Source organism: Macrobrachium nipponense, chromosome 10 (assembly GCF_015104395.2).
Source record: "Macrobrachium nipponense isolate FS-2020 chromosome 10, ASM1510439v2, whole genome shotgun sequence".
NCBI lineage: Eukaryota > Metazoa > Arthropoda > Malacostraca > Decapoda > Palaemonidae > Macrobrachium > Macrobrachium nipponense.
This window is the reverse complement of record NC_087204.1, coordinates 63,011,829-63,027,201: the sequence shown is the minus strand read 5'-3', so window position 1 is coordinate 63,027,201 and position 15,373 is coordinate 63,011,829. Positions and strand designations below refer to the sequence as shown.

Below are 15,373 nucleotides of genomic sequence, written 5' to 3'. Positions count from 1 at the left end.
ACTACGTACTGTACACGCAGAGAATATAAAATGATTTAATTCTTGAAAAGTTTATTAAATCAAGAAAATTAAAGAACAGAGTGACATGACTTGTGACTTAACCCTCTTACGCCAGAGCGGTAAAAAAAAATTGTCTCCCGTGTGCCGGAGGTGTTTCAGAGTGAGCGCGGAAGCGGAAAAAATATTTTTTTCAAAAAATCACAGCGCGCTTAGTTTTCAAGATTAAGAATTCATTTTTGGCTCCTTTTTTTGTCATTGACTGAAGTTTAGTATGCAACCATCAGAAATGAAAAAAATTATCATTATCATATACAAATAATGCGATATATGATAGCGCAAAAACGAAATTTCATATATAATTGTATTCAAATCGCGCTGTGCGCAAAACGGTTAAAGGTAACAAGTTACTTTTTTTTCGTTGTAATGTACACTAAATTGCGTTTTACAATAACATATTGTAAAACGATAAAAGCAACACAGAGAAAATAGTATCACAAAATAATGCATGAATTCGTAACGCGCGGACGTAAAACAAATATTTTTTCAAAAATTCACCATAAAATCTAAATATTGTCCTAGAGACTTCCAATTTTTTTCAAAATGAAGACAAATGATTGAATATTACTATACTGTAGGAGTATTAGCTTACAATTGCAGTTTTCGACCATATCTGACGAGTTAAAGTTGACCGAATGTCGAATTTTTTTATATATATATATTTTTTATATGCAATTATTTCGGAAATAAGAAAAGCTACAACCTTCAAATATTTTCTGTTTTATTCTACATGAAATTGCGCACATTTTCATATATAAAACTCTATGAAATGCCTAATATGAAACGGAGCAAATATTCCGAGAATGGTACGTACGCATTTCGGAGATTTGTGGCGGAGAATCCGCGTGCGGAGGGAAGGAAAGATTTTTTTTTAAATTCACCATAAATCTAAATATTTTGCTAGAGACTTCGAATTTGTTTCAAGATGAAGATAAATGACTGAATATTACTAGACTGTAAGAGTTTTAGCTTACAATGGCGTTTTTCGACCATTTCGGTAGAGTCAAAGTTGACCGAACGTGGTTTTTTTTCTATTTACCGTGATTTATATGCAAATATTTCAAAAATGAGAAAAGCTACAACCTTTAATTATTTCTTGTTGTATTCTACATGAAATTGCGCACATTTTCATACATAAAACTTTATGTAACGGCTAATTTAAAATGGTGCAAACATTACCACAATCGCATGTATGATTTTTTTGGAAGAGTTACCGCGCGGACGTAAAGAAAATGTTATTTTTTTCATAAATTCACCATAAATCGAAATATTGTGCTAGAGACTTCCAATTTGTTTCAAAATGAAGGTAAATGCTTGAATATTACTAGAATATAAGCGTTTTAGCTTACAATTGCTTTTTTTTACCATTTCGGGAGAGTCATAGTTGACCGAAGGTTGAAATTTTGGCAATTATCGTTATTTATATGAAAATATCTCAAAACTGATAAAAGCTACAACCATGGGTTGTTTTTAGTTGTATTGTGCATGAAATTGCGCACATTTCCATCTATAAAACTTTATATAACGGCTAATTTTAAAATGGTGCAAACATTACCACAATCGCATGTATGATTTTTTTCGGAAGAGTTACCGCGCGGACGTAAGGAAAAAGTTTTTTCATAAATTCACCATAAATCGAAATATTGTGCTAGAGACTTCCAATTAGTTGCAAAATTAAGGTAAATGATTGAATATTACTAAAATATAAGAGTTTTAGCTTACAATTGTGTTTTTCGACCATTTCGGTAGAGTCAAAGTTGACCAAAGGTTGAAATTTTGGCAATTATCGTTATTTATATGAAAATATCTCAAAACTGATAAAAGCTACAATCATGAGTATTTTATTGTTGTATTCTACATAAAAATGCGCACATTTTTATATACAATACTTCATGTAACGGCTAATTTACAATAAGTATTTTTCCGCGAATTTTAAAAAAAACTTTTGTAAGTCGACGTAAAATACGTCCAGTCGGCACACGGGAGACAAAAAATGTCGACGTAAAATACGTCCAGTCGGCGTAAGAGGGTTAATAACAAACAACTTGTTATAGCAAAAAAAATCAAGGTTCATTACTCTTAAAATGCAACATGACACTAGGAATGACTGCCAAATATGAACAGCAGTTATTTATCAGATGATCTTAATAGTATGTTTAAAGGGTTAATATTATGCTTAATTCTATTATGCATTATACTGTCAGCTTAATTTAGGCAACAAATGCTATTAATTTGTCCTGATGGGCCAATGTGACGCTGTCATAGTGGTGTTAATAACCCTATGGTTTCATTAAATAATTTGCCTTGTGCCGTTAGAGCTACGCATATGATAAGTGTTCCCTTTGGATAATCATTGCAGTTGCTAATCAGTTTATGAATTTCTCCTTAGAGAATATCAGTGTAAATCAAAAGGGATAGAATTGAGGAAGAGTAAGTCTCCTTAGAGAAGAACCAAAATTACTGAATGTATAGAGCTCATCAGAGAACATTGAAAATTACATATAATATAGAGACTAGGGAAGAGTATTAAATCAAACAATTAAATCAAAACAAACATTGTATAAACGAGCCATGTTAAAAACAATATTTTCTTAGTAGGTTAAGCTAAATGTATAGCATTTTTGCTGGCTATAAGTATTCTAGTCTTATGGAATGTTAATGCCTAGCATATGGCACTGTGCCAATTGTGGCACTTTTATGACAAGCCTATGAACTTGAAGGGGGCCATATCTTTGAAGATTAAGTATGCCTTTATAGTAGTTCTCATCAAAGTTGCTGGAGAATGGGGCTCTGCTTAAGCAAGGCATACAATGGGAATAGATGCCTAAAGGCGATGATGAATAGGAAAGGAAACTAAAAAGGAGAAGGGATACATAACACAAAATAGAAACAGTTACAAAAGGATAAGAAAGAAGTAAAAGTAGCAGAACCAGGCACTCTCCTCTTGATGGAGAGGGGCAGAATTCTTTATAAGAATGTGGCACTGTGCCAGGCAGTAGTGCCGCTGAGCTCTCACTTAGCAGTATCAGCTCTCTGGAGTTACTGAATATCAGCTTAATGATATTTGTATCATGAACCTCTGTAGGAATCTTGAGATCTACTAAGGGACGTACTTCTTTGACATGAAAAATGCATGTGCTGTACAGTTAGGCTTAACTGTAGGTTGGGCATTGTGGCACAAGTATGGTATTTCATTAATCTGTACTGTAATCTGTACTGAAGTTTTACCTGTGGAAGAAGAAAGATAGTCTTAATATTTTTACGTGCATGTATAAACACTGAAACCTAGTAATGCAATGAGGATAGGTTAGGTTAGTGAAATTTCTAATGTAGGCTCCTGTTTTGAACCTGTAACCCTTAGAATACTATGCCAGTCTACTTTTATTCACCTTAACCCATCTAGGCCCGAAAGATTTGTCCCATGTCTTTTACTATTGTCAATGGAAACTTGCCTATTTCCCCACCACTATAATGTACTTAAGTTGGGATGAACCTATAACTTATATGTCTGTGCTAATGTAACTTTTGAGTACCTTGTCTGAAGGGTCTATCACACAGTTAGGTATCATGTTTGCAACCTTCTTACCTGACACAGGGCCCTTGTCCCAATTATTGCTATAATGCTCTTTACCACATATAGGCTGCAACATGCTTTAAATTTCTTCTGGGGTTTCTATGCACTTGCAGTACGTAAGTTTACCCTTCTTAGGTTTACTTGCTTGATGTGTTTGCATTTCTTTGCTTGTTGGTAACTTTTTATATGCTGCTTGCCTTACCTAACTACTGATACCATTATTAGTCTTGTCTATTATGACATTTAAATCTTTTTTTTCCAAAGCTATATAAGTTCTGAACTGGGAGTTGTTTGACATAGGCTACACTGGGTGTTGTTGGACATACACTGGGTATTGGTTGGCATAGGCTACACGGGGTGTTGTTTGGTATAGGTAGGCTACACTGGGAGTTCTTTGACTTAGGCTAGCCTATACTTATTCATCTCTGTTAAGCATTGGTTGACATGAATGCCTACAAAAATTCAATGTATGCTAAACCAGTCTTTCTTTATATTGCACCTGACCTTGTTGCTCACAACTTCTACCTAGAATGGAGACTGTATTTATATTGTAGTCGAAAGTCATCCAGAGAGAAAAGTCAAATAGGTAGTACCTGTTGCAGTGAACTTACTGCTGAGTTAATCTGCTTACCACAGTAAGTTCATCCAAAAAAGGACACTAGATGTAACCATGGTTCACTACCTCATGGTGCCATATAAGTTTTATGTTCCAGTTCATAAATAAAACAATGGAACCACGAAAACACCTTGCATCCAAGTGATGTAAGGGAAGGAAGATAGAGTGTCAGGAGTGAGTCGCCAGTCACTCGCCTCGGAGAGTCGGACCACCAGGGTCAACGTCATGACGTCACATGGAACAGGCCTTCTATCTCGGTGGTCTTGGCTGCACCCTTTACGAGCAAAATTTTAAAATATTTTTAAAATATTGTCATATCAGTATTAATTACTAACCCCATCGTAAAATCAGATTATCATAAGACGAGGTATCGTAACTCGAGCACTACCTTACTTAGTTATCAGAGCTGGTCTTGACTTCTTCCGAATGGTGGTGCTGATGAAGATGGGGCTGCACTATGGAAATAATGGAATACGTGGGGGTCTAAGAGGAGAGGGAGAGCAAGGGTGGTTTGGGGGTGTTCCCAGGCGAGAGGTGTGAATGCTTGGAGAGCTGGAAAAATTCTAAAGAAAGACCCCTGTCGTTTTCTCTTTTTATCACCTCAGCCCGGTTCCAATGTCCTCTGTCCAGGCCGGCCCAACATGTACTTTGCCCAAGGTCCAATATGGCCACGGCTCTGGCAGGGGCCATGACTAAGATACCTGTTGAAATAATTTCAAGGGCAGCAAGTTGGGAGAGACAGGAGGTGAGTCACAGGCTACTCAAAGAAAACGATAGGGTTGGTGAGAAAGGGCAACTTATAAATGTCTGAATTTCCTTCTAAGGAAAGTTATTTTGGCCTGATTCCGGCTTAAATCCTGGACAATATATTACAGTGTCCCCCGTATTTGCGGGGGATGCGTACCAGTTGTCTATGCCCATTTTTCTGTAATGCTGTTTTTCTTAATAGTCTAGGTACAAAATAAAATATAATTTGAATTTTTGCAATGAAAGGCACCCAGATGCAATTTTTATTGCAATTCAATATTTCTCATTTTCCATTTAAAAAAAATCACTAGTATGAAGTTTCCTTCTGTGGACTCTTAATTCCTTAGTTGGAATATAAGATTGTAGTTGAATACTCTAGTTGGCAACCAATGACTTGGATGCTCGCAATGCCACTCCAGGTCACCAGTGACCTGGAGTGAGAATTAACATTGAAGTTGGGCCAAAAGTTGTGAAATTTCATGTTATGAAATGCATGAAGTTTTTGCAGCCTTTTCCAAGACTGTCTTCTTCCAAACAAATATTTTAATTCCCCAGTGAGGCAATAAACATGGGTTTCAGTCAAATTTGCCTAATCCTCTTTTTTAGTAGATGTAAGCGATTCAAGTACCTCCCTATGTTTCGTGACCGAATATGTCTTTGGAACACTCTTACAGATTCCTGCCATCAATTTATAAAAATTATGGCATAGATATCTTATCATGTTAACAGTATGTCACTGATATATACTTCTGATCAAATTCTTTTCATAATTTTTCTTTTATAAAATTACTTTCTATCATGAATGCAATCTCTGTACACCTTTTCTTGATTATATCGAGGTTATTTGGGCTGATGCTGCAAAAATACATGTCACCATACACTCACTTAGAAATTACATATGAAGTTAACCAAAGTTTTTACAATTTGATGGCAAGAGATCTATTGCCAAATAGTCCCACCTTAGAAAAAAATCATTTTTAAAAGATTCTATATGAAAAGATTCCAGTTACATTTCCTGAATTGTCTTCAGTACCATTTACTCCAACTTTCGTTTTGATTACTTTTGGGCCATAAACTTCAAAAGGAGTAAGAGTATGGGTAGCTTTCCCACTAATGTCATAACTTTTCTGACATCATTTGACCCTCTGATCAATTTCTACTTTACCCACGACCCACTTTAATCTATCTTGTTGAGCAACGACCGCTACATCCCCAACCAAAACAAAATTGTAATTAGACAGACTTTGTGAGTCGTGTTTCTCCTCAAAGATTGTAAGTAGTCTGGTGACCAAAGTTTCTCAAACTGTTTTACTAGTCTACTGATGCTATCATTGTAGTTGCCTCACCTATGATCATAATTACAGATGTGTATCTATGAGGGAAAAAAAATGTGAATACGGTCTTAACATATAATCATATATCAGGTGAGATGGCAAGAGTGTTTCCAATTATCTTATTTTACAAATAATGTTACCACCCAAATGGATCAAGGGTCAGTTGTTAACTACTGCTCCCACTCCAGTTAAAATTCCAGTGAACTTTTCTTACAAAACTTGTCATGGAGCCCAGGTGGATATGAAGTACCACAAAATCTTCCTCATCTTTGTGGCTCTTCTCGCAAAGAAATCAGAAACTTGTTTACAGGAAAATGAAAAAATGGTGTCCTTTTATCAGTGATGAATTTATCTGGTAGCAAAAAAACGGGCCACAAGTATCCGGAAACATGAAAAATGCTTCAGCAAAGACAGGTAATTTAATTCTATATACACTGATTTTTGCGGCAATACTTATGAAGAAATATACATAATATAAAACTTTTTCTTACATTATTGTCTCTGTACCCTTATAGTACTAGTGTATTCCACCCTATTACATTGAAATGGTCTATCAGTGACACATAATATCAGATAACCTGAGGAGTGGGGGTTGGCTGTTTCTGGGTACTTAAATGCCCATAGAGCATGATGCCTAAATGTTAAACATCTGTTTGGAATTGTTTGTTTACATTGATGCCCATATAGTGTCAAAAATTCCTCTCTCAAGAGGGCCACACTATCCTGTACACAATATAATTCTTAATTTGTTGATTTCCAAAACCATTAGTTGCCAAAAGAACTGGAGTATTCTTACCAGACATCACCAATGTTCTGGGTCCTCCCTTACTTCTAATAACCTTAGCATCTTAAGAAATTAATTTTATGCAACTAACGTTCCAAAACTTAGTAAATCAATATCTAGTGTTTTTGATGAATCCTACACGTATCTAGTATTGAAATTGTAGAATCTCCTTGGGTTATAGGTTTTGATGAATCTGACATGTAATCAGTCACATTAGGTAATTTACCCAATTTAGAATATCTCTAGAGGAAATGCTGATCTACAGGTTCCATCAGAACATTTTGGCTAATGATTTCATTGACTATAGTCCAGGAAGGCATTTTTGGCCAGTTAAATACATGCTCATGATCCCTCCATTTACAGTTGGGAGGAGGCTAGTGTGTCACTGTTAATGCCATTAGATAACAAATCTGCAGGATTATATTTGGCATTGACACGCTGGCATTTGAATTTGAATTTCTTTTATTGAGGCAAAATTACCCTGCTGCTCTTTACATACACTAAATTTGAATGGTTGTTTCTAGCCATTATACATCAAATGCCATAGGGCATAGCACGCTGTCAGCTCCAGTTTTGGGAATAACTTCTTCCATGGAGTTAATCCTGTTGTTACTGATTAATTAAGAAATGTTTTCACCATTGATAAAATAGTCTAGTATACCATAACCTAATTCTTGATTTCCTTCCAACAAGCAGTTCATGAAAACTTTACTGACTCCAGTCTTTGGAAATCTGACATTAGCTGATTAAATTCGTCAATGAACACATCCTCACCCAACTTGTCTTTCCACAATGTTCTGAGGAATAATCTTCATCTCGATGGTATCTGGATTCAGAAAGCCAGTCAAGTCACAGACCCTACCACAGATAGAGAGAGTTTCCTTTTTCATTAATCCTTTCCTCATTTTGCAGCAGTTTGTCAAACAGCAAATCCTATTTTTACCCCCATTGTATTCCTAGGAAAGAGGAACAAGGTTTGCCTTATTCATCCACTCCAAATTAGTTAAATTTCATGATGTTAAAATTACACTAATGTGAGGGCATTTTAAGTTTTGATAAACATTCATTAGCTTCTGAATACTATTCTGATTATTTATCGACTGTAGTCTTAAAATTATCCACACAGGAGCCCTTCTGAAAGACCTGAATGGGTGACTTGATATTTTTAAAATGTTTGCAAAAAATATCTTGTTGTAGAAAGGGAAAAGGACCTTGGTGATTTATGGCCCATCCATAAAAGTGGGACACAATCCTGATGTTTTCTGCTGAATGAGTTTGTCAACCTCGCATTAGGCCTCTGTCAGACATCATGCTTTCTGTTGTCTAAAGGAGGATATTTCCAGATAACCACCCATCCAGACTCAGAAGCACCTCCATTTCCTCTCCAAAGGGCATATCTATCAGTCCAAAGTCCTGTGGTTTAGACTGTTGACAGCTTCTCAAGTGTCTTCATTTGTTCACCTTGATGTCAGGCTGGGCATGATCACATGGAATACTCCTCCTGTGTTATTTGAACAGCTGGCTGATCTTGTGCCCTCAGAGGTACAGTTTTCTGGAATGAGACTGTCTCCTTGCACTTTGCTCCAATCTGGGTATTGCGGTAAACTGAGAGAAGACTGATCTCCAGCTTAAGCAAAGCATGAAGTAACTGCGCAAGCTGATTGATATGGCAGCAGCAAGATTCTACTCTGTCAGCTTTCAAATCAGCACAGTCAGGCAGGTGACAGCTTACTCCTTAGCTCAGTATGAACATTAAACTCAACTTTGGCAGGTTATTTTTTGTCATTTGTCATCCTTAGAAAAGCTTGTGTATCATTGGTGACACCACCTGTGGTTGCTTAACTGGTGTTCAAAGCGGCCCTGGTAGTCCAACAGCAGATCACAGACTTCTTCATTTACCCTTGCCAAGATAAAGGTGGGCTGGCATCGCTAAGTCTCTGAAACATTGGAAAGTTCCTCCTGAACAAGAAGAACAGAACAATACTACAGTGGATGACTGAATTGTTTGTCAGATTACTTGTTAGATTGCTCAGCCATGAAAGAGGTTTTTTTGGCATAAAGACTTGGATCTCTTGCTCATGTTCATGGGGTAAGCTGACAGGCATATTAGTCATCCACTGTAGTATTGTGGTATTCTTCTTGCTCAGGAGGAACTTTTCAGTTTTTCAGGTAATGATAGCAGAGACTTAGAGATGCCAGACCACCTTTATCTTATTTTACTTGAGAGATGTTGCCCATATGACCAGAGGTTGCTGGTCAACATGTTGCACAGCTGCACAAGCCCCATTGAACAGAAAAGCACCTTAGCCAAGGTTCATTAGTATAAAGGTGTTTGTGCAGTTATTGGTTTGTTGTCTGGTAAAGGTATAGGCCATTATATATCCTGGTTGGGCTAGATTCAGATGTGTACACAGCAGAGCATCATATTTGAAGTCAATTATCTGAGGATGCTACCACTCTTGCCTTCCTTTTAACAAGGGAGGTATGGGGAGTGGTCAGCTGGGTGTATCTAACACAGGCCATTTGTATTAAAAATGGGAGAATAAGGATTTCCCTACTATTCCTGTAGGTAGAATTCATAATTCCACACTGTCAGCCTCACCCATGCTTTTGTACTTGCCTTCAAAGCTGACATTTCTGAGTTTCCTGAATGACAGGTGAAGGTTTTCTCATTGGAACAAATAGCAATTATTTTTGTAATGTAAATTATATTTTTCATAGACACAAACCTGCCATTTATCAAATAACCCTCTAGGCAAAAGAATAAGTGAAGTATAATCAGATGAGTAAATATTGCACCCCCTCACTCACACACACCTCTAACTTTTTTGTTAACAGCTTTGACTGGACCAGCTTTTGCTGAAGAGTAATTCTGAATAAAAGACTGGTTTGTATGCAGGAAAAAACCAGTTCACTAAAAAGCATTAGTGTTTGATTAATATACTTTTGTTCGGTGTACAATATAAAGCTGGATAACAATGAATGCCAATTTTCATTTTGCAGGGTAATGTTGTTCTATGGAAACCATCTGATACAGCTATTATAAGTAATTATATGGTATACAAGATCATGCGAGAAGTTGGTGTTCCTGGTGGAGTTGTTAGTTTCATTCCTGCTGACGGTCCAGTTTTTGGTGACACTATCACAAAGGCTCCACAACTTGCAGCAATAAATTTCACCGGCTCAGTACCGTATGTTCAAGTTCTCTTTCATATGCTATCAATATTATTATTGCCAAATGAGCAAACCAGACTATTGAACTGAAACCCTTTAACTCTTTTGGGGCTGGGCCTAAGGATTATAATTATACATACTACCTTTTACAGTTGGTTACAACTTTATTGCAGGATAGATTGAAAATATTAAAGATTCTGACAACTTCTGCAAGGTAATTTGTTTCCAAGACTTTGGTAGTTGAAATGATGACAGTTGATAGAACAATTTTCCATGTTAATAATTAGTCATACATTATCAAATGGAACATGATCATTTGGTGTAACTATAAAAAAAATCTATGAGCATTTAGGGTTGTGATTTGTTTCATTGGGTGTGTGTGTGCGTGTGTGTAAAATAAATAGGGATGTTCAAGTTAAAACTTCTAATTTGAGTTAACATTTAAAATTACAAGTTTTTAATTTAGCCAAAAAGTGCAAATGATTGATTTAGATATACTTATGCTGAAGCAAATTAGACCTGAGGTAGCCTCTCCTTAGATTCACAAGATATTACGAGAGATAGATGTTCCTACACTATACAAACCTTCGGCCCTTTACAAAAGGAATATGCTCACAGCGAAGCTGGAACACGGCTGTTAAAACTCTTGAACATGAGTGGTTAGGCAAGTCCGTAACTACCATCCGGTAGGACCAATCAAAGCACATGGAGCTGATCTATGATGTCACGAGCCACGCCTTTTAGCTCCCTCCTCAGTCCCATATCCATTACTGCCGCCAGTCACGATGCTTGTATGACATACATTTAGCCAGATATATCTAAACACAATGCAATACTAATTTAACAACAATATATTCTTCAAATGAGATACACCGTGAAATATATTATGCGTTATTGTCTTCCCCCTCTTGGTAAATATTTTTACATCGCGAATTTTTAAATTACATACATGAAAATGCATATTTAGAGGCATTTATAGAGTTGCGATAACTCACGCAATGAATCAAACAATACGCAAGATGGTTGATATCTGACCTGTTTGTAGGGGAAAATAGAGAGGGAGTAGGCTTACACTACGGATTTCTAAGGACATATGCTGTTTCATAGTATGCACATTACTGTGCATTGTATAAAAGCAATTTACTGGTCATTACTAGGTAATGAACAGAAATCACTGATATAGTCCCCACTATTTACAGGGACACATTATCAGCTTCGTTCATTAAATTATTTCAAGAGCCAATGTGCCCATAAGGAAACCTAAGGAAACCTACGGTATTGTTGTTTTGGTTGATCTAAGTTAGCCTACTGTAACCAAATATAGTTACTTGACAAACTCATCCTGTCAGTAGCTAATCTGAATAAGATTGTTTTTCAAGGTGTACTTGATAAGCTGTAGTAAAAAAAAAACTGCCTTTTTGAGGTGGTTTCCGTTTTGATAAAACCTTCCAGATGTCCTTACTTGATCAGTACTTGTCATTCATTATGTACAAATATAGAAAATCTTTTTTATTGAATATTTTTTGCTTTTGATATTTACTTTTCATACATTGTGTACAAACAAATAAAAAGTGATAATATAGTTCAGTATTATCCGCATATTTTTAGCAAGCCCTTACGTGATTTTTGCATAAAATTAATTGCATACAAAGAAAATACTGATTATTTAATTTATTTAATATTTTTATACATTCAACTTACCTGTCAGATATATACTTAGCTATTAGACTCCGTCGCCCGACAGAATTTCGAATTTCGCGCACACGCTACAGGTAGGTCAGGTGATCTACCGCTCTGCCGCTGGGTGGCAGGAATAGGAACCATTCCCGTTTTCTATCAGATTTTCTCTGTCGGCCATACTGGCAACATCGTTGTTGGTATCTCCGGCTGGATTTTGTTTTTTGAATCGCAATTGATCTTCATTTTGGACCTTTTGGTGACGTATTTGGATCGTTGGACTGGCATACGCTTTTGTGGACCGTTGTTTCGATTTGTATTGAATTTTTTTATCATGATGTCTGACTCTGGAAGTGTGGTGAGAATGTGTGTGAATGAAGGGTGCAAGGTGAGGATGCCGAAAGCTTCGGTTGATCCTCACACTGTGTGTAGAGTGTGTAGAAAGTATGAATGTTCTTTCGATAACACTTGTCGTGAATGTGAGAGTTTAAGTGCTGAAGGGTGGAAGTCTCTAACTTCTTACTTGAAGAAGTTAGAGAAAGACCAGTTAAGGAAGTCTTCTTCCAAAACCAAGCCTAGCTCTCTGTCTAGTGACATACTGAGTAATTTTGTACCCTCTTCTAATATGATTGCTCCTTCTAATATTTCAGGACCTTCACCGAATGCAGATCCTACGGAATCTGCTTCGGAAATTGCAAGTCTTAAAGCCGCCCTTATGAAAATGGAGCGTAAAATGGCGGCTATTGAAGGTAAACAGAATATTAGTGCTGTGGATAGTGATTTGAGTGTCCCCAGTGTAGTGGAGGAGGCGTCTGATTGGCTCCACAACGCTCCCAGGCCTAGACCTCTTTCAAGCTCCCAAGCCCAGAGGAGAAGGAATGTCAAAAGCCGTACGGAGGTTGTGGAGAATCCCCACCAGTCAGACGTCTCTTCGGCAGAATCTGTAACACCGCAGACTGCCAAAGAAACGCTATAGAAAAAGCGTTCTCCATGAATGTTTTTCATCATCTGAAAATTCTTCTCCCAAGCGAGGATGGAGATCTGCGGATCTTTCTCGTCCCCTGAAAAGGAACTGGGGAGAAACTAGATTAAATTAGAGTCCGGAACAATTTTCGGAGGATTTGCCGTCAGAGAGCAAGAAAGCAAAAAGAAGGCTGTCTCCTGCAAAGTCGTGGGAACTGGAGAAAGACTGCTCTCCTTCCCCTCCTTTAGACCAAAAGACTGAAACTACAAGAATATTGAAGAATATGCAGGAGTCAATTGCTTCTCTGGTCGGAGTCCTATCTAGAGATCCTCCCAGAAGAAAGGATTTTCGTCTTCCAGTAAAGAAATCTAAGGCTCCTTATTATGAAATTCCAAGAAAGGAAGTTTCTTCATCAGATGAGGAGTCTTCAGTTTCATCTATCTTACATAGACCCACTAAATGCCGTGCTCAAGCTCCAGCCAGGCGCGAGGCGCCAGTCAGGTGTGAGGCGCCAACCAGGCGCCAGGCGCCAGCCAGGCGCAGTACACCATCCAGGCGCAAAGAGCCGGGAAGTGGTTTTTCTTCAGATGAATATGACAACCGTAAAAGGTTTGCAGAAGCTCTGGGTAACAGAGAAGGAACATTCAGGGATACTGATATTCACTCAAATGAGGCGCAAGACAGACGTGAAGCACCAGCCAGGCGCGAAGCGTCAGCCAGGCGCGAAGCGCCAGCCAGGCGCGAAGCGCCAGCCAGGCGCGAGGCGCCAGCCAGGCGCGATGGCTACAGCCAGGCGCAAAAGCGCCAGCCGAAGGCAAAGGCACCAGCCACCAGGCCGCGAGGCGCAAATCAGGCGTGAAGAACCAGCCAGGCGAGAGGCGCCAGTCAGTAACAAGGAGCTATCCAAAGGGACAATAAGGCGCTAGGCGCCTTCCAGGAAGTATTTCTCCTAAGGAAGCAAGATCACCAGATAGAGATTCTTCCAAAAGAACTCGCTCCCCTTCTATGGTAGAATTGGAAGACGTGTCGGAGGAGGAAACCCCAACCAACGAGGGTGTTTCCAATTATAAAGTATTGGCTTCTCTTCTCCTTCAAGAATTTGGAGATTCACTAAGCCCTGCAGCTCCTCCTTCTAGATCTCTTTTCTCGAGTACAAAAACTCCGAAGTCCTCTTCGTATTTAAAGATGAAGCCAGCCATTTCAATGAAAAAGGCGCTTCAATCCTTAAATACATGGATGAGCTCGAAGAAAGAAGCTTTAAAGACAGTTTATTGCTCTCCTCCCTGTAAGCTCGGAGGTAGGAGAGGCATCTGGTATAGAACGGAGGAAGCAATGGGGCTTATGCTCCCATCGTCTGCTGAAGCTGATTTTTCAAGCTTAGTTGAAGCGTCGAGGAGGCACTCTCTGAATTCAGCGAAAACTTATTGGAGCATGTCCGAGTTGGATCAGCACCTTAAGGGACTTTTCCATGTATTGGAAGTTTTTAACTTCCTGGATTGGTCCCTTGGGGTGCTGGCTAAAAAGGCCAAAGACCCGGACGTTTTGGACCCGGAAGTTTTACATAGTATATTATCCTGTATGGATAAGGCAGTACAAGATGGTTCGGGAGAGCTGACATCCCTATTTGGATCGGGTATTGTGAAGAAGAGATCTTTGTTTGGATCGTTCCTAACGAAAGCGGTATCTCCTTCCCAGAGGTCAGCCCTCTTGTATGCTCCTCTCTCGGATTACCTTTTCCCTTCTCACCTGGTGAAGGATATCTCAAGGTCTTTTTCTGAGAAGGCAATCCAAGAGTCTTGGTTCAATCCACCAAGAAGACAAGGCCAGCAGTACCAGTTGCAAAGAAGGCTACTCGTATGTCTATTGTGCCCTTTCGGAGAGGCTCCGCCTCTCGACCTCCAACTAAAAGGAAGACTTCAGATAAGCGAGGAAGGTCCTCCTTTCGGACTTTCAAGAAGTCTAAGTAGCAACGAAGTCCTCCAAACATCTGTAGGGGCCAGACTCCTAAACTTTGTAGGGGCCTGGGCATTAAGGGAAGCCGACCCTTGGACATTGTCTGTTCTGGAAAAGGGATACATTATACCCTTTCTAGACAGACCACCTTTGTCAACATCTCCAAAGGAACTGTCAGCAAAGTACAAGGACCCTGTTTTTAGAGAGACACTTCTTCAGATGGTAATAACGATGAGGAACAAAGAGGCAATAGAAGAGGTTCAGGATCCATTCTCCCTGGGGTTTTACAACCGCCTGTTCTTAGTACCGAAAGCATCAGGAGGATGGAGACTGGTCCTGGATGTGAGCATCCTGAACCGTTACGTGGAAAAGAAGAAGTTCTCCATGGAGACTTCTGCCTCGGTGCTTTCTGCCCTGCGTCAGGGAGACTGGATGGTCTCGCTGGACCTTCAGGATGCCTACTTTCATGTTCCAATTCACCCATTGTCGAGGA

General features: G+C 38.7%; 1 protein-coding gene across 1 annotated transcript in view; it reads left to right on the top strand.

Moving 5' to 3' along the window:
- The window catches only part of LOC135223649 (delta-1-pyrroline-5-carboxylate dehydrogenase, mitochondrial-like), a 186,885-nt gene extending 176,391 nt beyond the window's left edge, over positions 1-10,494 (top strand). Inside the window, exon 7 of the mRNA XM_064262299.1 lies at positions 10,116-10,494. Within this exon, the coding sequence (XP_064118369.1) occupies positions 10,116-10,376 (261 nt within the window). The 3' untranslated portion in view covers positions 10,377-10,494. The remainder of the gene's footprint in view (positions 1-10,115) is intronic.
- Positions 10,495-15,373: the final 4,879 nt, after the last annotated feature.